This window comes from Nelumbo lutea, chromosome 7 (assembly GCF_056320005.1).
Source record: "Nelumbo lutea isolate HS-2025 chromosome 7, American lotus-T2T, whole genome shotgun sequence".
In the NCBI taxonomy this organism is placed as follows: Eukaryota; Viridiplantae; Streptophyta; class Magnoliopsida; order Proteales; family Nelumbonaceae; genus Nelumbo; species Nelumbo lutea.
In genome coordinates, this window is record NC_142690.1 from 57,662,677 (window position 1) to 57,687,723 (window position 25,047).

A 25,047-nucleotide genomic window follows, 5' to 3' on the forward strand; every position below is an offset into this window, starting at 1 on the left:
GGATCTGGAACAACATCGTCTCCAGCTTGAAGGGCCCAAGCATTCTGTTTCTAGCCCCCACTCTCAAAAGAATTGGCCAATGATCAGATGTTGTCCGAACTAACGCCACCTGTACTGAACCTGGAAACCATAGTTTTCAAGGCGCCAAGGTGAGGCTAGGTGACCACAGGGCGCCGAGGCGCCTAGGTGCTTAGGCGTCGCCTAGGCGTTGGAATTTTAAAATATTAATTTTCTTGAGTTTTTACGTTATCTATGCTTTTGTAAGCTATTTTATTGGTTTTGTGTGCTAACTAGCAAGCATGTATACTAACTATTAACTCAATAAATCATTCAAATGAGTATAAAACTTTAAATTTCATATAACTAGCAAGCATGTACACAATACACTAACTATACACTAACTAGCAAGCATGTACACTAACTATTAATTGAAAAAAATAAATAAATAAATAAGTGCAGGAACTAGGAAGGGAGGAGAGGAGTATAGGGGCAGAAGAAGAAGAGGAAGAAGAAGTATAGGGGATTAGGGGCAGGGAGGAGTGTAGACCCCTGTTTTCTCAAAAAAAAGGGACTGAGAGTCTGAGACTATCGACTGAGAGCAGTCAGGGGCGGAGAGGAGTATAGGGGCGGAGCCCCTGTTTTTTCAAAAAAAAAAAAAGGGACTGAGACTAGGACTATGACTGAGAACAATCAGGGGCGGAAGAAGAAGAAGAATGAGTGGAGCTGTGGAGGAAGGGAGGAGTATAGGGGCGGAGCACCTGTTTTTTCGAAAAAAAAAAAAAAGCAAACAATGACTGAAGTTGGGCTGGAAGAAGAGAAAAACTTACCTGCTGAAGCTGAGGAGCGATGGAGTTGGGCTGGGGAATGAAGTCTTCGGTTCTCCTCCCTCTCCAATAGAACCGAAAAAAACCCTTATGCATGTAACCAAAGAAGAAGAAACAGGCTTTGTATTTTTATCTTAATAATAAAATAATGATAGTATGTAACCGGTTTTATTTTAAAAGAATAAAACATCTAATAAAATATCAAAATAACAAAAAAATATATATATACATATATATATATATATATATATATTAGATGTATGTAGGTGCCCACCTTGTATATAGGCGCCCGCTTAAGTCTCTGGGTGGGCGCCTAGTATACAAAACCCAGGGCATTTGGGCGAAGCGCCCATGGAAAACCACCTAGTCGCCTTGACAACTATGCTGGAAACATGTCATCCTGTCTATTGTCAATGGAAACCTGTCCAGTTTAGACAAAGCCAGGTTATCTCTGAAACTGCTCCATGTATAATCCGCTCTCTGTAATGGCAAATCCAATAGCTGCAACCTGTAGACAAACTCCCTGAATTCAATCATCTAACGTGACAGCCTTCCCCCTCCTTTACTTGAACAAAACTGATAATATTAAAATCACCTCAAATACAAATAGGGAAGCTCCATCTATTAACAAAGGATTCAATCTCTGCTGAACAGCCCCTTCATGCAAGTCCATTCATATCCCAGATCAAGAGCATACGACCAGACACTCGAAACTGAAGGCTGGAATACAAATTTGTTTTCCTTCGTACCTCCTCTACTAATTGCTTACTACAGCTCTCCTTTGTCGTTTTTGTCTTCTTTGTCTCATGCAACAATGCCAGACTAGGTTGCCTCTCTTCAAGCACCTTCTTTACCGCCACTCTTTCTTAGAGTCACCAAAGCATGTCAAGAAGCCAGGTAAAAGGTTAATTGATCAGAATGTGTCAAGAAGCCAGGTAAGGTGCACACGGAAAATAAGCCTCACCCATAAGAGTAGGGATACATGAAGCATGCCTTCAAAACATTGTCTCAAGTAACTAGGTCAAACCTGGTACACCCAAAATATTAACAGGTTGTTTCTGGACCAATTACCCTCAGATCCCACAGCACATCTAGATTAGTTGTGCACTTGTGCTTCTAATCAAACCCCTTATGAGATTGGTTCAGGTCAATCTTGAACCAGCCTGTTTCTAACCATTGGCAGCACCAGATTCCAGATCAGAAAAATCATTAAGGCAGCACTCACAAGATATTATCAAACCAAAACCCTTCCTCTCCCCAAAAACAGGAAAAAAAAAGATAATACCAGGCTACTTGGGTTTGAGTGTGGGAATCTCTGACAGTTGAATCTGCCTAATCCCAAAATTCTGGGTCACATTGATTCATCTTAGATTGGTTAACCAATGAATATGCATACAAGAACATATTGTCTTTGGACAAAAAACAGCCAAATCCCAATAATTTAAGAAGCATTCAATTCCACCGGTCACAAGACCCCAGATAGCAATATATTAACAGACTTTTAAACTCTTAATGCATTTTTTTTCATAAAAACATTTTTTGAGAAAAGGTAAAAATGTTTTTCTGAAGATAATGTTTTTAATAAGCATTTCCAGATAGCAACATTTTTTCATAAAAAAACATCAATTAATAAGTTATTTTGAGAGGGTGTGTCTTCATTACTGATGGGCAGAGCCCCGAAAATACATGTACAAGCTCCAAAACCTCATATACAAAGTATGACTATACAGCTTAAACAGAATGTGTCTGTCCGTCTGTGTACTGGATACATGCCCAATCCATTACACTTGGCATTAAAACAGGCAGAATTCGTAGGATCTGAAACATGTCTCATGCCCAAATAAATAAGGTTTTTCTAAATATAACAAAGATTGAGAAGATAAGCAATCATAATGATAACCTCTATTTAACTGACACTGTGAGTTTTACAATAGACAAGCTCAACCAATCATAGTGGCAGATGAAGATTTATGAACCAACTAATGTCATGAAACAGAATACTGATCCAAGAAGTTGCTACTGAACAAACATACAAAAGTAAGAAGAACAAAAATTCCAACCCAAATGGATGTCCATATTAGTATCCATTAATGAACAGAGAAGAGTTGTAAAAATCTTATGATTTAAAATACAATTCAAATTCAAATCATTAATCACAACAGTTCTGAATTTCTGATTCAATTATAATTTATAACTCTTACAATTATTTCTTGAATCTTATAATTCATTCATGAATCTTATAACATCCAATCCATACAACTGAATCAATTTGGAAAGGACCTAGGTTTGTATTTGTATTTTTTTCCTGAAGGGCTTTTATTTTAAAACCCTTGCTAGAATAAGGTCTGCTTGAGTGATCTAAAACCTATTTCAAGACCTTTTTTTGCAGTTTATTTTCCATCATATGCAGGCTAAAAAGTCATATTGTTTAGGTTAATTGAACTTGAAGCAAAACTTGCTCGTATCATCACTTATAGTGTAAAGTTGCAAAATCTGTTCTATTATTTACTAAAATGATAGATTTGAATTCAAAATGTGGTCAAATCATCTTTCTATACATTTAAGTTTGTAGTATAGATGTTTAAAGTATTATTTGGTAATAAATAAAAAAGAAGAAATTTATTAATAATAGATGATACAACTGAGGATGATGAGAGATCACCAAGAAATACAGAAAGGTAAAATAAGATAGGATAGCAATAAAAAGAAAGACTATAACCAAAAAATAAGAAGAACGTAACTCTAGACCAACTCAAGGAGATTCCAAAAACCAGCACCAAGATCTTCTTTTGAAAACCCCTCAAACTCTGGAAGAATGACAACCCAATCCATGATCCTTTTACCGCAAAGAAGAGTATTTTACAATACGTTTAGTTTGATTACCATGCATTTAAAGTATTTTACAAAAAGATCAGAAATAATTTTATGATTTTGATGCATTTCATTTCATGATTCAATTTGATTCAACATTTAAACTATTAAAGTTTTTTTATATAAATGAAAAATCGATTTCATTAATCAAGCATAATTTAACTTTACAAGCTTCCCTTGGAGAGGCATAAGGTGCAGCCTCGCCTAATCATTACAAAGGATTATAAAAAGAGATTACATAGCTGCCCAAAATAACTCATCCCTAGAGGACCCTTGTTTAGAAAGAGAGTCAGTGAAAGTATTTTCCAACCTGCCCGCCCATTGGACTCTTAAGAGTTATATGTCTCGTTAAGCATTTGACTTTTTTATGAGGTCCCTATAATACCAAACAACTGAATCTGGGTTCATCAGCCAACCCACAATCACCTTGGACTCCCCTATTCCCCTGCGCCTGAAAACAAAGAGATGATGTTGCCATCCTCATTTCTCAGAACCCCTTCATCCTCCGATGCCTGATGGTCATGGATTGCCTTGGCTACCACCATCAAAATTCAATTTAGTAAAACCTTCTAGAGCAGGTGCCCAAACTGTTACAGATCTGTTTTTCTTAACCAGAGAATGGGATATAACATTCCAATTCCTCCAATAGTTATCCGAAGGAAAGGAGCTAAAGAGTCCAAAGATTTCAGCCAATGAATAGCCCTGGTTAGAATACAATCATTCACTACTGTAAGGGATCTCTCCTTGTCTTGGAAAGGAGAAAAAAGATTTCAGCCAACTTTTAAAGTATTTTACAATCCATGATTACAATACATTTAAAGTATTTTACAAATAAATCAGCATTCTCTACAACTAACAACATGATTACAATTTTTGGAACATTGGCACAAAACAGGATGGAAAAAAAAGCAAGTGGAAAACGTAAAAATATGCATATGCAATTCCATATGGTCTTGTTTTCCTCAGAGAAATAATTGCATACAAAATATCAGATACAACCTCAAATATCTATTCCTTTAAAGCAACATAAAATACAGTGTATACCTGGATATAATAATTTGTTCCCCCAACTATGACTGGCAAGCAATTGCGGGAGAGTATGTCATCTATAGTCTGAAAATCCAATTATTAAATCAAGTGATAGAATACTAAATATCAAGCTTGATATATGTAAGCACATAAGCACAAAATAAATAGTTAAACACTTGTTAAAAAAAGGAAATGAAGTTTATGACACAATGCAAAATCCAAAGATAAGTTGGTCAAGTAAACAAATAAGATGGGAAGAAAAGCCAAACAAAGTACAAAAGGTATATAACCAATCCACTGGAGGTACTTGTTGCTTCCTCAGTCACCAGGTTCATAATTTGATTCAATTTGTGCTTGATTCACAATCCGCTATTTATAGGGAGGTTAGCAAACCCAAGTATTAAGCTTCAACTCAGAAATAGTTCATTCAGTTCTTAAATTAGTTCATGAAGTTCAGGGTATCAATTTTTTAAACCTAAAAGATCCATTTGCTAGTTTCATGAGATTGGCATTTGCATTATGCAGATATAAATGGAATATTCACAATAAAGACAAACAATTTATTATTAATTATGAGAAGTGGATTGATGATAATGGTTTGCTTGATTTGCCTCTGTTTGTGCATTGATTACAGTGGATAGAGACTCAATTCAAAGTGTCCCCCTCCCTCCCTCCCTCCCTCTCTCTCTGCCTTTTCCTATCTCCACCCGTCACTATAACTCAAGCCAATAGCCAACAACGATGCTTCGGTCTGTCACTACTGTCATTGCAACACTGCAAATCCGAACTTAGCCACCACCAATCTCTCTCTATCTATCTTTCTCCTTGCATCATCCGAACCAGTTCCCTCATCGCCCTACTCTGCCTCTCGTTGTCACTGCAACTCGAATCAACAGCGACGCTAGAAACCGACCCCCATTAGTTCTTGTTTTCCACTGGTCCCCTGTGATTTTTTTTATTTCCCACCTTTTCCTCTATCCTGTAATAGCGCAGTCACCCATTCATTATCAACACCTCAATGTTCTCCAGCTTCCTCATTTTTGCCTACCGCTGCAACCTAGATTAGCTACAACAATAGATTTTTCTCTCCCCAGTAACTCGATCATTTACCATCAAGAACTGATTCTAATGTGTTCCTGCATTGTTGGTGTCGTTCAGAGGAGGGGGCACGAGATTTTGGTGGAGTCAAAATGCTAGTTCAACGGTTTTGCTATAGTGGAGGATGAAGAAGAAGAAGAAGAAGAAGAAGAAGAAGAGGGGGAGAGAGAAGGGGCAACCACCGGACTGATTAAATTGTCACCATGCTTGATGGTGCCGACGGGGAAGAAGAAGAACAAGAAGAAGAAGAAGAAGAAGAAATAGAATGGGGAGATCTGTTTTGGGCCACTTTGTAACTGTGCTTCAGGCTTGTGTTTGTTTAGTGTTTATGACTCGGTCCTAGGGAGAGGTAACACCTCGTGGTACTGCTATTTTTTGAATTAATAAAGCTACTCTCATTTATCAAAAAAAAAAAAGGAAAAGAGAAAAATCAGAATTGGGGAGGGTAATTTGGGCCATAAAAGTTAACTTTTTTTCCAGCTCATTGTTTTTGTAATTTGTTTGTAAACATATCTGATTTTGTCTTTGTTATTATTTATTAATTTAATTTTTGTATTATATATTTTATTTATTTTATTTATTATTTAATAATGGCATTATTTATTAACCTATTTGACTACAAATGGTTGAATACTTGAATTGCTTACCTGCCACTGGGAGGGAAGAAAATGGTTTTGTTTTCAAATTACTTTTCAAAGTATTTATTTTTATACTATTAAAATTAATATTGTAGATTTAATTAGTAGAATTTAATGATAAGAAAAATATATCTTAAATATAGGATTTAATGAGAGAATATACCTTAGATATGAGATTTAATGAGAGAGAATAGGAAAATAGTTTTATTTCCAATTGGTTTTAAATTTTACATCCATTTTCATCATTAATAAAAACATTTATTACTTTTCATACTTATTATTGTTTAATATGTTGGATAATATGATGTTAAAAATGTTTCCATTTTTTTAATTTCAATTTTTCTACATTTTATCTATTATTGAATTTTATTATCTAATTGTGACAACATGGATTGGTTGATTTGACCCAAAATGGTTTAATTTCTTACCACCTAGACAAAAATACTATTTTTTCCAGGTAGATTTTAAAAGTATAAGTTTTTATGTTATTGGAATTATTAGTTTATTATGTATGAATTTAATTAATAGAATTTAATGATGAGAAGAAACAAAAATACCTTAAATATATGATTATAAATGAAGGTGAATGCAAGTTAATACCTTAAATGTTGGATTTAATAAGAGGGAATTGAATGAATTGAATATCTTAAAATTACCTCTTTTCGACTCATTTAATATCAATTGCAAATTATCCTATTTGCCCTCATTTTTTATCAATAAATTTAAATATGGAGGGGTGAATTTTGTCCTCAAAAAATTCCAGAAATATTCTTGAGGCTATTCATGCTTTTTAAAGTAGTATAGATAATATATGTTTTTCCCTTTAGGACCAATTTTGAGAGTGAAATGGAAACAAGAATTGAACGACAATCCCACCTAAAATTAGTGCTTTTTGTTGGGGAAGTGTTTTATGAGAAAGTAAACACCTTGTATCTTTTGCAAAAGAAGAGACCCTTTCTTTGCATTTCCCTGAGCTGATGTATTTTCTTTGTAAATCTAATGATGAGCCTTGTTATCACTTACTAATATCCTGTCATTTTGCTACAGACATCTGGGATTAGTTTTTCTCTTTGTTTAGGTAAAAGTGGAACTTGCCAATGGAGGTGAATATGCTATTTGACTTCTCAACCTTTGTTTGGTCAAAGAGAAGAGCGAGGATAATGTGGAGGTGTACAAGAGCGGCAGTGAGTTGGACCATATAGTAAGAAAGGAATGCAAGAACTTTCCAAGAAGATAGGAATGGACAAGAAATCAAGGAATGTGTGATGACCAAGGTTATACATTGGTTAGGATTTGTTTTTGTCAATTTCCTTTGATGACACATGGAGAAATTGGAAGGTAGAGGCAACAAGTTCAACTAAGAAGAATAGGGCAAACTTGGTTTGGACACCTCCTCTTAAAGATCACATGAAGCTAAATTTTGATGGGAGCAACCAAAGGCAAACCAGGCTCTTCTAGAACTGGAAGTGTTATAAGAGATAAGGAAGGAAATGTATTGACCCTGTTCAATGGGAGTTGGAGACTCTATAATGGCTGAATATTTTGCTACTTTAAAAGGACTTCTGATTGCAAATGAGTAACATAAAGAATTTGATTATTGAAAGTAATAGATGGCAGCAGTGAGGTAACCCTGGGCCTTCAGGGATTGGAGTTTTTAGGAAAGTGGAAGGTGTAGTAATTGCTATGTGTTCAGGCTCAATTGGAATTGGGGACTCACTTTGGGCTGAGGTTATGTGTTAGGACAAGCGGCAACACTGAACCCAGGCCGGTGTATGGGAATAGCCAGCCCAAACTGAAGGCCTACAAAAGAAGGAAGCAACGTCAGCTCTCAGGTCCAACTAATGACAGGTTGGCATGACCGAATGCAACAAGAAGTGGGAATTAACTTCCAAGATTGTAACAGACTGTAACAACCCCACAACTTCCAAGATTTGTAACAAGAATGTAACAACCCCAGGTATAAATACAATCAGAGGAAGTAACAGAGACAAGCATTCAAACAAACTCTATTTCCTTCTATATCTCTCACTCTTTCTCCCTCTCTTACTCTCTCTCTCTCTTCACAGGAGGTGGTTCCTCAGTAGAACCCTGTGTTAGGTAGTTCCTAACAAATTGGTATCAGAGCCTAATGTCGGACACACGAGCAACTTCGATGGGTGCCAGAGTCAACCAAGTTGAAGTAGAACTCCTTCAAGTATCCGGAGACATCAGAGAATTGAAGGACACACTAGCAGCTCTGGTAAGGAAGCTCAATCAGACAGAAGGTGAGGGAAACAAGGATGTCAATCCCAACGAAGGAGGAAGTCACGGCAACAGCTGACAGAGCAGTTCATGGCCAAAAAGAAACACCAAAATCGCATTTCCAATCTTTTCCGACGACGACGACCACAGCTAGCCTGGATGGATTTCATGTTAGCACTCTGCATCCGGTTTTTGGAATCAGGATACAAGGATTATAATGAGTCTTTCCAAACTCCAACAGTCTGGGAGTGTTCGCAACTACCAAATGAAGTTTGAGCGCCTAGCCATACGTGCACACGGTTGGCCAAAGTGCATGATGGTTGGAGACTTCGTCGGAGGGCTCAAGGAAGACATCAAACTGGAAGTAAGGGCACCCCAACCGGCCACCATCATGGATGTTGTCGCCCTAGCCAAGAACCAAGAAGAACAGCTGAACAAAGCAAGGAAACTCAGCCGACCTTGGTTACCACCTCAAAGATCGGCCAGCTTTCCAAGGCCTGAGCCTGACGAACACAAGAGCGAGGATTCAGCCCAGGGAAGGAAGACAGCATTCTGTGTAAGCCCAGAATTATGAACACCAACCCATCCATTCCCTTCAAGAAGCTATCGTGGGTCGAAATGCAAGCCCACAGAGAAAAGGATCTCTGCTACAATTGTGAAGAACGATTTGGGTCGGGCCACCGGTGTAAAACAATGCAGATCTACACCCTCCAAGATGACACCGAAGACGGAGCTAAAAGCGGGATACATCCCAACGAATTGCCAGGATTCAATTGCTCCGAAGAACAGCAACCGGCATCGGGGATATCACTCCAAGCCCTTACCGGGCTCAACTTCCCACAAACTATGAGGGTTTCAGGGCGAATCAAAGGACACCAGGTGTCCATATTGATCGACAGTGGAAGCACCTTGAATTTCATAACAGGAGTGTTTGCCCAACAACTGGAGCTACCAATCCAACCCACAGTGGCATTCAAGGTCCAAGTAGCAAATGGGACACCTCTCCCTTATGAAGGCATAGCATTGAACTGACAATCAAAGGGCAGCCATTCGTGGTGGACTTATACCCACTCGAGCTCAGCGAAGCCGATATAGTATTGGGGATACAAAGGCTGAGACAATTGGTGCTGGTACTATGTGATTGGGCCCAGTTGTAAATGGAGTTCATGACAGACCAGACCAAGATCCACCTCCAAGGTATACCAACTAGAGGCCCAAGCCCAATCAGCCTCTCGTCTCTCCTAAAACAAGCCCAGGAACCCGCTCAAACCATCCTCTAGGGACTCACTCAGACAAAGCCCATGCTAACCCAGGCCCAGAATGCAACCACACAAGAAGACCATCAGCAATAGCTGAAAGCACTTCTCCAACAATATGCAGCAGTATTTCAGGAGCCGACAGATCTACCGCCTTCATGGGAACATGGCCATCACATTCCATTACTCCCAGGAGCAGCCCCCACAAATGTAAGTCCCTATCTTTATCCTCAATCTCAGAAAAAAGAAATCAAGAAGCAAGTTAAGTAACTATTAGAAAAACGATTCATCCAACCAAGCCATAGCCCATTTTCTTCCCCAGTCCTCTTAGTCAAAAAGAAAAGATGGGACATGGTGATCCAGAAGTAGATTGCAAGTTGTACGATTTGTCAACAATGCAAATACGAGGCCCAATCTCCAGCAGGCCTGCTCCAACCCCTTCCTTGGTACATTTTGGAGGAAACTGTTCCGGATACAGGGAATTCAGCTAAGGAAATCAACTAGCTACCATCCTCAGTCGGATGGACAAACTGAGGTAGTCAACAGATGCTTGGAGACTTACACTTACCTGCGTTATTTTACAGGGTCCACACCCAAACGTTGGACCCAATGGCTCCACTGAGCTGAACGGTGGTATAACACCACCTATCATGCAGCTGCGGGAATGACACCTTTCCGTGCCTTGTATGGTCAAGACCCCCCCCCCCCGATTTACTACCTTACGAAAAGGGGTCTGGAGGAAGCATTGACCCAACAGGATGCTACTCTACAAGAGCTCAAGCACAACAGTGGATGAAGAACGCATATGACAAACACCACTAGGAAGTGGAATATCAAGTAGGTGACTTTCTATATCTGAAATTGCTCCCCTACCACTCACTATCAGTAATATAACAATGCTGGAATAAGTTGTGTCCACACTACTTTGGGCCCTTCAAGATCGTTGAAAGTATAGACAAGCTTTCCTACTGCTTAGAGCTACCGGAACATTCAAAAATTCACCCTGCATTCCACATTTCAGTTCTAAAGAAGGGGCTCAAGCCTAATGTAGTAGGTCAGCCCACTCTACCCAAGTTTACTGAAGACATGGCCTTAGTCACCGAACCCCAGTCCATTAGTGACTTTCGTTGGGTAAAGAAAGGACACCATGTGGAACCTGAAGCTCTAGTAGCATGGTCTCAATTACCCAAGGAAGATGCAACCTAGGAACCTTATATCCAACTCCACCACCAGTTTCCTCATCTTGACCTTGAGGCCAAGGTCAACCTTGACAAGGGGGGTATTGTTAGGACAATCGGCAACACTGAACTCAGGCCAGTGTATGGGAATAGCCAGCCCAAACTCAAGACCTACAAAAGAAGGAAGCCATGTCAGCTCTCAGGTCCAACTAATGACAGGTTGACATGGCCGAATGCAACAAAAAGTGGGAATTAACTTCCAAGATTGTAACATACTATAACAACCCCATAACTTCCAAGATTTGTAACAAGAATGTATAAATACAATCAAAGGAAGTAACAGAGACAAGAATTCAAACAAACTCAAAAGTGCTGATAGGTTGGTTAGGGAAGGAGGATGAAGGCATGTGGACTTATATTAATGAACGAAGAGTGTTCAAGTGGCTGACCCAGGGTATGGAAGTGAGATTGCAATTGGTTAAGAGTGCTAATTCATTTGCAGATATATTGGCCAAACAAGGGGTGGGAAGGGATCAGTTTTTTTGAGTTACTGTAATTTTCTTTTTTAGTTCATGGGGAGGGGGGAGTTAAGAGAGTTTATTAGTATGATAGTAACAAAAGGTAAAGTATGAATTCACAATTCTAAAACAATTTATGAATTAATAAAGTTTTACTATTACTCATAAAAAAAAAAGTTTAAGTATCAAGGGAGAAGTGACATGTAATTGCATGTTGACTGATGAATGAATTAATCCTGCTTTGGCTTTATGAGAAAAAAACAGTAAGATTGATATTATAATAAGGTACCCACCTTGTCATTTTTGTCGCCTGGGAGTCACCTTGTTGCTAAAAGCAAGGTGTTCAGGCAGGTACCCTGTACTGCCATGGAATATTATCATCTATTACCATCCAGCTTAAAAGAACTCAACAATCTCCTTCCACATTCAGATTTAACCATCCCTGCATTGCAGCCAATTTTAGGCCTTACCTAAGGGAAATGAATTCTGCCTTTAGAGAGTCATTATGCCCAACAGATCCCAATTAGGTGAGAAGGATATGACCACAACTATCTCTTATCACTCCTCCAATTCCTGAAGCCCCTAGATTTCCCAAACTGCATACATTGAAGTTCAACTTCAAAAAGCACTAGTCTCTCAACTAGTCAATGACTAATAAAGATTTTTATGACACTGATTTACTATTACATAGTTTTTATGTCTATTTATTGTTGCACAGTTACCAAAAAAGGGGACAATATTACACATCATTTGTGTTACCTTTCCTGGTATATCCCATTGAGACCCTAGACACCCATCCACAAGCCAAATTCTCTGCTAAAATACAGGTCAACCTTGACATACATCTAAATGAACTATTCAGGATGGTTGCTAAGGATCTGTCTTCTCTTGTGAAATGTGTCAAGTGACAAAGCCCTTCTGCTAGAGATCGCATCCAGCTTACCACAATAGCCTAAAAACTTTTGCATCAATGAAACTTAAAATCTCCCACCATAAAAAGTTATGTAGACAATGTGAATATTCTACCCAGGTGGGAGTATGAATAAAACTAATTTCTCCTACCATTTAGATGTACAAACTATGTCATAATACATACAGTACTTGCATGATGTAATTGAAATGAAAAGCCTGATATAAAATCAGGACACTACTTGACTAAACTGGACAGAGAATCTTCATAAATTATGACAACACACATTTTAAAGAGCATTACTTAGTAATATGCAAAAAGGAAATACATCAATTTTTTCTAGTGTTGCTTGTTAAGGACCAGTTACAAAATAAAGCAAAAGAAAATCACACTTGAATAAAACTAACACAACAGGAACTCGAGAAGTGTTTAAGAATATAAAAGAAAATATTGGCAGCAAAGTTATAGAATCCAAGCTAGTGAACTTGTAATATCAAATGTATAAACAATTTAAATTTTTCTCCATCGTTGAAAATGCAGCCCTTTATTTCACAAATAATGGGTACACAAAGACGATAATTATTGACAAATCACATTTTTATTATTTTTGATAGGTATCATCATCATCATCACTAAGCCTTACCCCAACTATATGGAGCCGGCTACATGAATCCTGTTCCCCCATTCCTCTCCGTTCAGTGTCATATCCACTGTTAAGTTATGAGCCTTTAAATCATTTTTTACTACTTCAAGTCTTCAACCCATATGCAAGTCACAAACTTTAACCACCCGTTTGGTATTTATAACATGTTTTATGCAGGTACATAAAACAAAAGATCAATACGGATGAACAGAAAGATGGGTCACTATGAAAATGAGTTGGAGATGGATAAAACATACAGGAATTGCAGAATCACGGAAATCCTTGGACGTGAATTCAGCATTTGGGCTGATAGTACCCAAAAGATGATGTGGTACTCCTATAATATCCAATCCAAAATGTAAGACGAGAAAGCAAAATCATATTGGACGTTTCATTTGACAAATAAAATGTTAGAAAAGAGCTAGAACAGGAAAAAAAACAAAGAAAGATGATATTGAAAAAGAAAGGAACCTTTGCGTTCATGGAGGGAAACCTTGTTGGTGAGAACATCCAAACCCTCGTACACCTAAAATCAAATAAAACAAGTATGGATGATGGATTTAGTGATATCCATGGGGTGGGATTGGAAGTGGATTTGAAGGGAAAGCAGGTACCTGCATGGAGTCGGCGTTGATGATCTCAATAGGGAAATGAGATGCAAGGTCAATAGAAAGCCGTGACTTTCCCGAACCAGTTGGTCCCATCACGATCACCAACTTTGGCTTCCTCTGTTTCTCCTTATCCATCTCCTCGTCAATTGGGCTTTTGCCGTTACTGTTTTCTTCAGGATTTACGACAACACCTTCCACCTCTCGCTTCACTCTCGCGCCGCGACAACAGTGTGACTGAAATCAAAGTAACAATACGACTTTCTGAGAACCTACCTTCAAAAAAAGGTAAATTATAAACACCCTCCCTTGTAGTTGTACTGTGGAGACATGATAAAGACCCTCTTAAACTTTCATTTGTGATTAATGACCCTGTGAACTTTCACTTGGAGATAAATACCTCTCTTTTTTTAATTTTCATCAACCAACTTAAAAAAAAAAAAAAAAAAAATTCTCATTCAAGTGTTTAATTTTTTTTAATTTCCAAACTACCATTTTCTTATCTAAATCAATTATAATTTTATAATTTTATGAGTTCAAATCAGCCCCCACAAGACTGCCCCCTACAGCACATTCTTCTACACATTCTTGTTGTGTACTGTATTGGAAACATCTCTAGATGATAATACCAAGAATGATGATGTCATGATTGGGAGATGTTCCCAATACACGAAGAGGATGTGATGTGGAATGTTACGAGGTTGATTCGGCTTCCAATTTTATTAATTTCAATGTCTTTTTAATTACTCTAATAAATCCTTAGCCTGTCCAGATTCAATATTTAAATGAGATGGTAGTGATTTCTATCTAGGGTAAATTATATACCCTCCTGTACTATGGTGTCTGTGACAAAGGCCCTTTGTATTTTTTTTTTTTTTGTGATAAATACTCCTCTGAATTTTTTTTACCATTTTCTCTTAAAACCTAACTGATCGAAAAAATATCTTCTTCAGCAATTCGTTTTCCCCCTTCTCTCATACAATCTTCAAATAGTTCATTTCCCCCTTGTTTTTGTCAACAATCTGATAGAAATTCCCCAAATCATTACAATTACAACAACTCCAAAAACATAATTCTGGCAAATATTCTATGATTGTCTCTGACCAAACCACCTTCTCATTGTTGATCAACTCCAGTAACTCAATGTCAGCCCTGAAGTCATTGCCATCGTTGTCAAATTTCTCGTTGTTGTCGTTGCTGCCTTTGTTCTCTAACATTATGGCCTGAGGCACTGACTAAACCAGTCCGGGTAAGACTTGGATGGGAGAGGGAAGGGGTTAGGCACCCCTCTCCCAAGTCCGATAGGTAGGGCCGACATGGTAATCCCAAATAAGTACAACAACAATTATTTAATCAAACGCAAAACATGCTAAACACAAACAACAATATGACCTACCTCACCATAACCAAATAATTAAAACTTATATTAAAACAACCCAAAAGCTCAAAGAAATTATAATCGCATAGGCATAAGGTATACTTGAAAGACAACGCAAATGATGAAATGGCATTCAAATTCCATTTACTTTAACTGATCTAGAATATAATCCATCAACAGCTAACAGTGATCAAGAGAAGAAGAGCAAATTAATAAATTCAAATCCCTAAACTGCTAGCAGTTTTATTGCAAACATGCAAGATGGTGACAGCATAGAAGAAAATCTACTACCAAACTGGGTGACGGTATACAGCCTACGGGAGTCGATTCCATGGAACTTGATCACCGACTCTCTCAACTTTCCCTCCCCTCAGTTCTCGAGTTCCCGAATGCAATTGCAGTACAAAAAACATGCATAAGGCTGATGAGAGTTTACCTGAATGTGACTTCTCAAGTGGCTACATATTACAGGATTCAAACAAGAAACTGAAATCGAGTCAAATTGAACCCCATCTGAATTTGGCCCCTCCACTTCATGAGCTGCAAACAGGTCCTCACAAAAATTCACAATTAACCCTGTGACCTCCAATTCCCCTTCAAACCTCCCATCCCTGATCTTAATGCTTGAGATTTTATTTATTCTTCTGAGATTAGCTATCTTGTGAAAGAAAGAAGTGTTCCTATCAACCTCCTTTAACCAATAGGCTCTTGGTTTATATTTCCTCCATCAGTGCTAACCAACCAAAAGCATCTCTAGCTGCTTCTCTATCCTTCCTTTCAGCATCAGAAAGAACCCCAACCTCTTCTTTCACATCCAGCCTCTGGATTACCTCCAAAACCTTAGACTTTCTATGAGAGAGACATCCAACCTCTTCCTTGCACCAGGCCTTGATTTTGCTCTTTAAGTACTTTAACTTCCTCCAGAACACCATACATGCAGAACCAGACACTTGAGATTCATTCCACCACTCCTCTAACTTGCCAAAGAACCCAGGGATCTGGAACAACATCATCTCCAGCTTGAAGGGCCCTGGCATTCTGTTTCTAGCCCCCCCTCTCAAAAGAATTGGCCAATGATCAGATGTTGTCCGAGCTAACGCCACCTGTACTGAACCTGGAAACCATAGTTTTCGAGGCGCCAAGGTGAGGCTAGGTGACCACAGGGCGCCGAGGCGCCTAGGCGCTTAGGCGTTGGAATTTTAAAATATTAATTTTCTTGAGTTTTTACGTTATCTATGCTTTTGTAAGCTATTTTATTGGTTTTGTGTGCTAACTAGAAAGCATGTAGACTAACTATTAACCCTATAAATCATTCAAATGAGTATAAAACTTTAAATTTCATATAACTAGCAAGCATTTACAAAGTACACTAACTAGCAAGCATGTACACTAACTATTAATTGAAAAAAATAAATAAATAAATAAGTGCAGGAACTAAGAAGGGAGGAGAGGAGTATAGGGGCGGAAGAAGAAGAGGAAGAAGAAGTATAGGGGATTAGGGGCATGGAGGAGTATAGACCCCTGTTTTCTCAAAAAAAAAGGGACTAAGAGTCTGAGACTATCGACTGAGAGCAGTCGGGGGCGGAGAGGAGTATAGGGGCGGAGCCCCTGTTTTTTCAAAAAAAAAAAAAGGGACTGAGACTAGGACTATGACTGAGAACAATCAGGGGCGGAAGAAGAAGAATGAGTGGAGCTGTGAAGGAAGGGAGGAGTATAGGGGCGGAGCACCTGTTTTTTCGAAAAAAAAAAAAAGCAAACAATGACTGAAGTTGGGCTGGAAGAAGAGAAAAACTTACCTGCTGAAGCTGAGGAGCGATGGAGTTGGGCTGGGGAATGAAGTCTTCGGTTCTCCTCCCTCTCCAGTAGAACCGAAAAAAACCCTTATGCATGTAACCAAAGAAGAAGAAACAGGCTTTGTATTTTTATCTTAATAATAAAATAATGATAGTATGTAACCGGTTTTATTTTAAAAGAATAAAACATCTAATAAAATATCAAAATAACAAATTTAAAAAAAAAAATATATATATATATATATATATATATATATATATATATATATATATATATATATATATTAGATGTATGTAGGTGCCCACCTTGTATATAGGTGCCCGCTTAAGTCTCTGGGTGGGCGCCTAATATACAAAACCCAGGGCATTTGGGCGAAGCGCCCATGGAAAACCACCTAGTCGCCTTGACAACTATGCTGGAAACATGTCATCCTGTCTATTGTCAATGGAAACCTGTCCAGTTTAGACAAAGCCAGGTTATCTCTGAAACTGCTCCATGTATAATCCGCTCTCTGTAATGGCAAATCCAATAGCTGCAACCTGTAGACAAACTCCCTGAATTCAATCATCTAACGTGACAGCCTTCCCCCTCCTTTACTTGAACAAAACTGATAATATTAAAATCACCTCAAATACAAATAGGGAAGCTCCATCAATTAACAAAGGATTCAATCTCTGCTGAACAGCCCCTTCATGCAAGTCCATTCATATCCCAGATCAAGAGCATACGACCAGACACTCGAAACTGAAGGCTGGAATACAAATTTGTTTTCCTTCGTACCTCCTCTACTAATTGCTTACTACAGCTCTCCTTTGTCTTTTTTGTCTTCTTTGTCTCATGCAACAATGCCAGACTAGGTTGCCTCTCTTCAAGCACCTTCTTTACCGCCACTCTTTTCTTAGTGTCACCAAAGCATGTCAAGAAGCCAGGTAAAAGGTTAATTGATCAGAATGTGTCAAGAAGCCAGGTAAGGTGCACACGGAAAATAAGCCTCACCCATAAGAGTAGGGATACATGAAGCATGCCTTCAAAACATTGTCTCAAGTAACTAGTTCAAACCTGGTACACCCAAAATATTAACAGGTTGTTTCTGGACCAATTACCCACAGATCCCACAGCATCTAGATTAGTTGTGCACTTGTGCCTCTAATCAAACCCCTTATGAGATTGGTTCCAGGTCAATCTTGAACCAGCCTGTTTCTAACCATTGGCAGCACCAGAATCCAGATCAGAAAAATCATTAAGGCAGCACTCACAAGATATTATCAAACCAAAACCCTTCCTCTCCCCAAAAACAGGAAAAAAAGATAATACCAGGGCTACTTGGGTTTGAGTGTGGGAATCTCTGACAGTTGAATCTGCCTAATCCCAAAATTCTGGGTCACATTGATTCATCTTAGATTGGTTAACCAATGAATATGCATACAAGAACATATTGTATTTGGACAAAAAACAGCCAAATCCCAATAATTTAAGAAGCATTCAATTCCACCGGTCACAAGACCCCAGATAGCAATATATTTCCAGACTTTTAAACTCTTAATGCATTTTTTTTTTCATAAAAACATTTTTTGAGAAAAGGTAAAAATGTTTTTCTGAAGATAATGTTTTAGATAAGCATTTCCAGATAGCAACATTTTTTCATAAAAAACATCAATTAATAAGTTATTTTGAGAGGGTGTGTCTTCATTACTGATGGGCAGAGCCCCGAAAATACATGTACAAGCTCCAAAACCTCATACAAAGTATGACTATACAGCTTAAACAGAATGTGTCTATCCGTCTGTGTACTGGATACATGCCCAATCCATTTAAAACAGGCAGGATTCGTTGGATCTGAAACATGTCTCATGCCCAAATAAATAAGGTTTTTCTAAATATAACAAAGATTGAGAAGATAAGCAATCATAATGATAACCTCTATTTAACTGACACTGTGAGTTTTACAATAGACAAGCTCAACCAATCATAGTGGCAGATGAAGATTTATGAACCAACTCATGTCATGAAACAGAACACTGATCCAAGAATTAATTGGACAGAGTGACACGAAGTTGCTACTGAACAAACATACAAAAGTAAGAAGAACAAAAATTCCAATCCAACTGGATGTCCATATTAGTAACTATTAATGAACAGAGAAGAGTTGTAAAAATCTTATGATTTAAAATACAATTCAAATCATTAATCACAACAGTTCTGAATTTCTGATTCAATTATAATTTATAACTCTTACAATTATTTCTTGAATCTTATAACATCCAATCCATACAACTGAATCAATTTGGAAAGGACCTAGGTTTGTATTTGTATTTTTTTCGTGAAGGGCTTTTATTTTAAAACCCTTGCTAGAATAGGGTCTGCTTGAGTAATCTAAAACCTATTTCAAGACCTTTTTTTCAGTTTATTTTCCATCATATGCAGGCTAAAAAGTCATATTGTTTAGGTTAATTGAACTTGAAGCAAAACTTGCTCGTCTCATCACTTATAGTGTAAAGTTGCAAAATCTGTTCTATTATTTACTAAAATGATAGATTTGGATTCAAAATGTGGTCAAATCATCTTTCTATACATTTAAGTTTGTAGTATAGATGTTTAAAGTATTATTTGGTAATAAATAAAAAAGAAGAAATTTATTAATAATAAATGATACAACTGAGGATTATGAGAGATCACCAAGAAATACAGAAAGGTAAAATAAGATAGGATAGCAATAAAAAGAAAGACTATAACCAAAAAATAAGAAGAACGTAACTCTAGACCAACTCAAGGAGATTCCAAAAACCAGCACCAAGATCTTCTTTTGAAAACCCCTCAAACTCTGGAAGAATGACAACCCAATCCATGATCCTTTTACCGCAAAGAAGAGTATTTTACAATACGTTTAGTTTGATTACCATGCATTTAAAGTATTTTACACAAAGATCAGAAATAATTTTATGATTTTGATGCATTTCATTTCATAATTCAATTTGATTCAACATTTAAACTATTAAAGTTTTTTTATATAATTGAAAAATCGATTTCATTAATCAAGCATAATTTGACTTTACAAGCTTCCCTTGGAGAGGCATAAGGTGCAGCCTCGCCTAATCATTACAAAGGATTATAAAAAGAGATTACATAGCTGCCCAAAATAACTCATCCCTAAGGACCCTTGTTTAGCAAGAGAGTCAGTGAAAGTATTTTCCAACCTGCCCGCCCATTGGACTCTTAAGAGTTATATGTCTCGTTAAGCATTTGACTTTTTTATGAGGTCCCTATAATACCAAACAACTGAATCTGGGTTCATCAGCCAACCCACAATCACCTTGGACTCCCCTATTCCCCCGCGCCTGAAAACAAAGAGATGATGTTGCCATCCTCATTTCTCAGAACCCCTCCATCCTCCGATGCCTGATGGTCATGGATTGCTTTGGCTACCACCATCAAAATTCAATTTAGTAAAACCTTCTAGAGGAGGTGTCCAAACTGTTACAGATCTGTTTTTCTTAACCAGAGAATGGAATTTAATTAGATTCCGTAGTTGCTTCTATGGAGTTTAACTGTTCTTTCTGCATAGTTCCTTATCCCTGAGAATAGATCTTTCTTATGCATAGTGATGTTCTAGTTATTCGTCTAGCTCAACATTTCTTTTATTTTTATTTCATTTCCACCCGTTAATATGTTAGGTTGTTTCATAATGATAATTCTATCTTTGGAGATCAAGATATGATAAAAAGGGAATGCACAAATTCATATCCTGTTTTGAAACTGTGTTGATCACTAGTTTTATTCACAGTAAATTCTCTTAACTTTCATAGTTCATGTTTGGACTATAATGTTTGAATTGAGGCTTTGGCTAGATATGATGGATGCACTCAGGCCTAGAAACATGCTGGGCCTACCCCTAGCGAACTTGGGACGAGAGAAAAAAACTAAAAAATAAAAAATAATAATAATTAAAAAAGCCTCAAATTTTGAAGTGAGAAATAGATAAAAATAATAAAATAAAAATTTATAGAATTTACTTTCTTATTGGTTTAACTTTGTTATCTGTTTTTCTCATTATCATGTTGACTGACTATGTGTATATTGTGTTTATGCTTTTTTGGACCCTATGTGGGCCCCACCTATTGGACCCAGAAGAGGGGTGCTTAACCCCTTCTTTCTCCCTTCCGAGTCTTACCCATATTGGTTGGACCGGTGCCTTGGGCTACGGGAGTCACTATTGAACCAAAATGATTTTAATGCCATTTTCGAATGTCTCATCTCCTCAATTTCCTAATTTGATGGGTGGTGACTCCATTTTCAGCCCAAGTGGCAAGTGAGCCGGTTTTCCGACGTTTACACTTCGTCAATAGGTTGATGAATAAATCCACAAACAAGGTAAAACAAGTAGTCCAAAATATAATTACTTGTTACATTAAACTTAAAAGTCAAAAGCTGCAAAAAATCAAATTTAAATTAAATAGAAAATCAAATATAATTGCAAAAAAATAATTATTAATTGTTAAATATGATGAAATATCAATGAACCACTCAACCTAAAGCTTAAACTATTATGTAAGGTCCCCAAAATAGGTTTTTGTTCTCTAACACACCCAAACTTGACATGAAAGGACAAGCACAACCCCACCCATACCTTGTGATGAAATTTAATCGAATGATAGAGCACTTAGTTAAACATGCTATGATACCATATCAAGGAACCGTTCAACCTAAAAGCTTAAATTGTTAGGTGGGGTTTTATTCTCTAACATAAATACACAAAAAAATTGCATAAAAGGTGATTAATAATTACAACAAGCATGATAATGGTGCTGGTCATGTCAATCTTAACCCAACCAATGGTTAAACCATGAAATGTGCAAGAAATCATTGGTCTATCACCTAAATAGATGTCATTTCCTAAATGTAGGATGCCTCACTTAATGCAATTTATTGGAAATGTGAGAAGTTACATCTCCATCCCTTTTTGATTTATATACAATAGTATAAGAGATGCAAGGAAATATTAATCATATATGATACATGATATTTAATTTTAAGTTTTACCATCTACAAAGAACCTAACAAACCACCACGAGTATCAGATTTCTTTAGTATAATTAAGATAAGATGTTAAATATACTTATAATTCGAGGTAATTTGTAGATGACCACCCTATACTTATTGGGTGGTAACACTCAACCTCCAAAACTTTATTTTTGGGAAAAGGCTTCTACACTTATGAATTCTAGCATTTTGCCCCCTAATACTAAAGTGTTGACAATGAAAGTAAAATTATTAAACTAGCTACTTGAGATTCTATGGGTTGTAATGAGGGCGGATTTGGCCCTCCAATGATCTTGTGACACTTGACACCTCATGACAACTAGATAGTTCGAACTCGCTACTCATAGGCAATTCGCCCTCATATAGCCTAGCAACTTAGACAACTCGGCACTGTACAGGCAGCTTGCCACTAGGCAATTTGCCACTAAGCAACTCGCCACTTGGCAGCTTGCCATAGGCAACTCTCCACTTGGCAGCTTGCCACAGGCAACTCGCCACTTACGAGCAGCTCGCCTCCTAGTCAGACCGACCACCTCATGACAACCTCGAGGAGCTCACCACCGTACCCCACATTTTACGGGATTATGACTTGTAACGGCTATATTAGCTCACCCACTCCCCGAGTCAGGCAGAAATGGGCAACCTTACCGGTTGGTGGCTTTATCCCCACCTAACACGAAAGCAGGTCCCGTCACAGTGGGAATCCAGGAACTGCTCCACCAAACCCACGAGGACTCTAGTATATAAAGACCTCACCCCCCAGGGGCGAAGGTGGGAGGTGATCCCTACTCTCTAGCTCTCTCATTCTCTTATATCATTTTTAGCTCTACTACTAAGTGCTGACTTAGCCATTGAAGCGACCTCGTCGGTTAAACACCCCCGAGTTCTCTGATTCAATTCTCGCAGGTTCTTCAGCTCCCACCATCTACAAAGATGAGCAGATCATCTCCTTCAGGGAATAGCTAGATCGCACTACACTAGGGAGCTCCACTTCAGCCTCTGAGTCACCGGCCACTTGGGGGCAGACGAGGTGATGATGTACTTAGCAAAAAAAAAATGATACGTGACTAGAAACAACTACATCAGGTTGATAGAAACAAACATATAAATAATTGTTCTAAAAGCACAAACCTTTGTGAAGGCATTCTCAATATGAATTTTATTGAAAGAAAGTTCAGATAAAGATGCAAGGGTTAGGGTTTGAGGAAAAACCGATAAGGGAAAATTTGTCTTACAAAATCATTTCTAGTTTGTTTCATTGATAACATGATATTATCATGAGAATTTTTTGGTTTAACTTATTTATATTATTCAATTTAGTAATTCGAATTTTATATAAATCTAATGGATAAGACCTGATTCAAATTTGAAATAAGGCTATCTTTGAGAAGATGCAAATGCACATGTGACATGTTTAGTGCAAACATAAAAAATTGTATTTACATTTTCGTTTTTTACCTTACATATTTGTATTTGTACTCTTTTCCAAAGAAACCCTAAAGATTTTTTTTCGTCCTAGGCTTCCCGAAAGTTTTTTTTTTTTTGTTTTTTGCATAAATTATAATGACCCCTTGTATTATGAGGTCACTGACAGATACGTTTATTTGGGACAAAATCCCCCTGAATTTTCACTTTGTGACAAATAACCTTAGCTTTATTCTTATGATGAAATGCATTAAATTACCAAATTGTTTATGTGAACTTTCCTTATTTGCTTTTTCTTGCCTTATTCTCTTAAATCCTAATTGACCAAAAATACCTCTTTCAAACAAAACCAGCTAAAATAACAAAAATCATTTCACTTGCATAAAAAAACAATAGTTTTTTTTTTAATTCTTGATTTATTTCACTAACATGAATATCTCTCATCATCTTAAAATATAACATTTATTCACTCATTTCTCCAATAAATTAAAAAACCAAATAAAACAATAAATTTATTTCCATTAGATAGAAGGGTAAATTACACATACCCCTAGTACAAGGGGGTCTATGACAAAGACCCCCTTGTACTTTTATTTTGCGAGAAACACCTCCGTACTTCGACCGTTAGACAAAAGACCCATTTATTAGTGTTTCATTAGTTGAATTCAAAAAAGATTCTTATTTGACTGTTAAAAAAAATTAAATACCCGAATTACCCTTTTCTAATCATGGCAGCACACAAGTTCGTCTGAGACAAGCAGCACATCATCTTGCGTCTCAATCACCCACTTTCCCATTAGTACTGCTTGCTTGTTTTGACTTTGGTGTGGTGTAGGAAAAGAGCGCTAAGGAGCCAGATGTAGCTGAGTTCGTATTTGCACTGCCTCCGGAAACAACTCGTAACTCATGGTAGAGGTATGCGCAAGAGTTGCAAGGCTCATTAGGTGGGTGGCGAGGTGGTGTGCATTACCAATATAAGTTTTGAAAATTTTGTTAATTAAGCAAATGTTTTATGGGGTGTGATATGGATATCATATGGCCACTTTGCCTTTACCCATGAGAATGGAGAAATGAATTCTCATTTATGTTGTTTCCTTGGATGGGTCGAGGGCAATAAGGTAATTACACATTTGAGTCGAGGGCTGGTTGATGAGTCCAAGGTCCTGTAGGTCAGTCTTACGTAGGAAGAGATCACGTCAAAGGCATCGAGTGTTAATCCGAGGTAAAGACTTCGACGGTCAAGTTAGTGAGACTATGGTAAGGAAAGACAAGGCCTTAGCAAGTATAGCTCATATGAGGTCACAATGGAAGTAGTAGAACTCCAAGTAGTATAGTGTTTATATGGGTGCGTGTTTGACCTTGGGGGTAGTTACCCTATATTTATACTTGAGGATGCCAAGAGGTAGGTGGGCACAAATGGTCAGGATGCAATCTGGCCCTATGCGCATGACTGTCTAAAGTCACCATGTGCGGTCGTGCCATGATGCACACCAACTTTTGCTCCGCACGATGTTCCTATTGGGTCCATGCTGTACGCCGCCCTCTGACACGTGCTGAAGTGCCATTGGCCAGCTATAAGTGCCGACATCAATTTCTATT

The 25,047-nt window shown here is 37.7% G+C and overlaps 1 protein-coding gene across 4 annotated transcripts in view; it reads right to left on the minus strand.

The window, feature by feature from the left end:
* The window catches only part of IPT2 (tRNAisopentenyltransferase 2), a 32,996-nt gene extending 15,873 nt beyond the window's left edge, over positions 1 to 17,123 (minus strand). For 3 of the 4 annotated variants that reach the window (XR_016101682.1, XM_088952810.1, XM_088952808.1), the window contains exons 1-5: positions 16,989 to 17,123; positions 13,821 to 14,051; positions 13,678 to 13,732; positions 13,464 to 13,543; positions 4,740 to 4,808 (exon numbers count right to left, since the gene is read on the minus strand). Coding sequence is in view for 3 of the 4 variants with exons in the window: in XM_088952810.1 (XP_088808936.1) it covers positions 4,740 to 4,808; positions 13,464 to 13,543; positions 13,678 to 13,732; positions 13,821 to 14,051; positions 16,989 to 17,081 (528 nt within the window). In the remaining variant the exon portion in view is untranslated. Of the gene's footprint in view, positions 1 to 4,739; positions 4,809 to 13,463; positions 13,544 to 13,677; positions 13,733 to 13,820; positions 14,087 to 16,988 lie in introns of all 4 variants that reach the window. The other variant, XM_088952809.1, reaches the window with a different exon arrangement.
* Between the last annotated feature and the right edge of the window lie 7,924 nt (positions 17,124 to 25,047).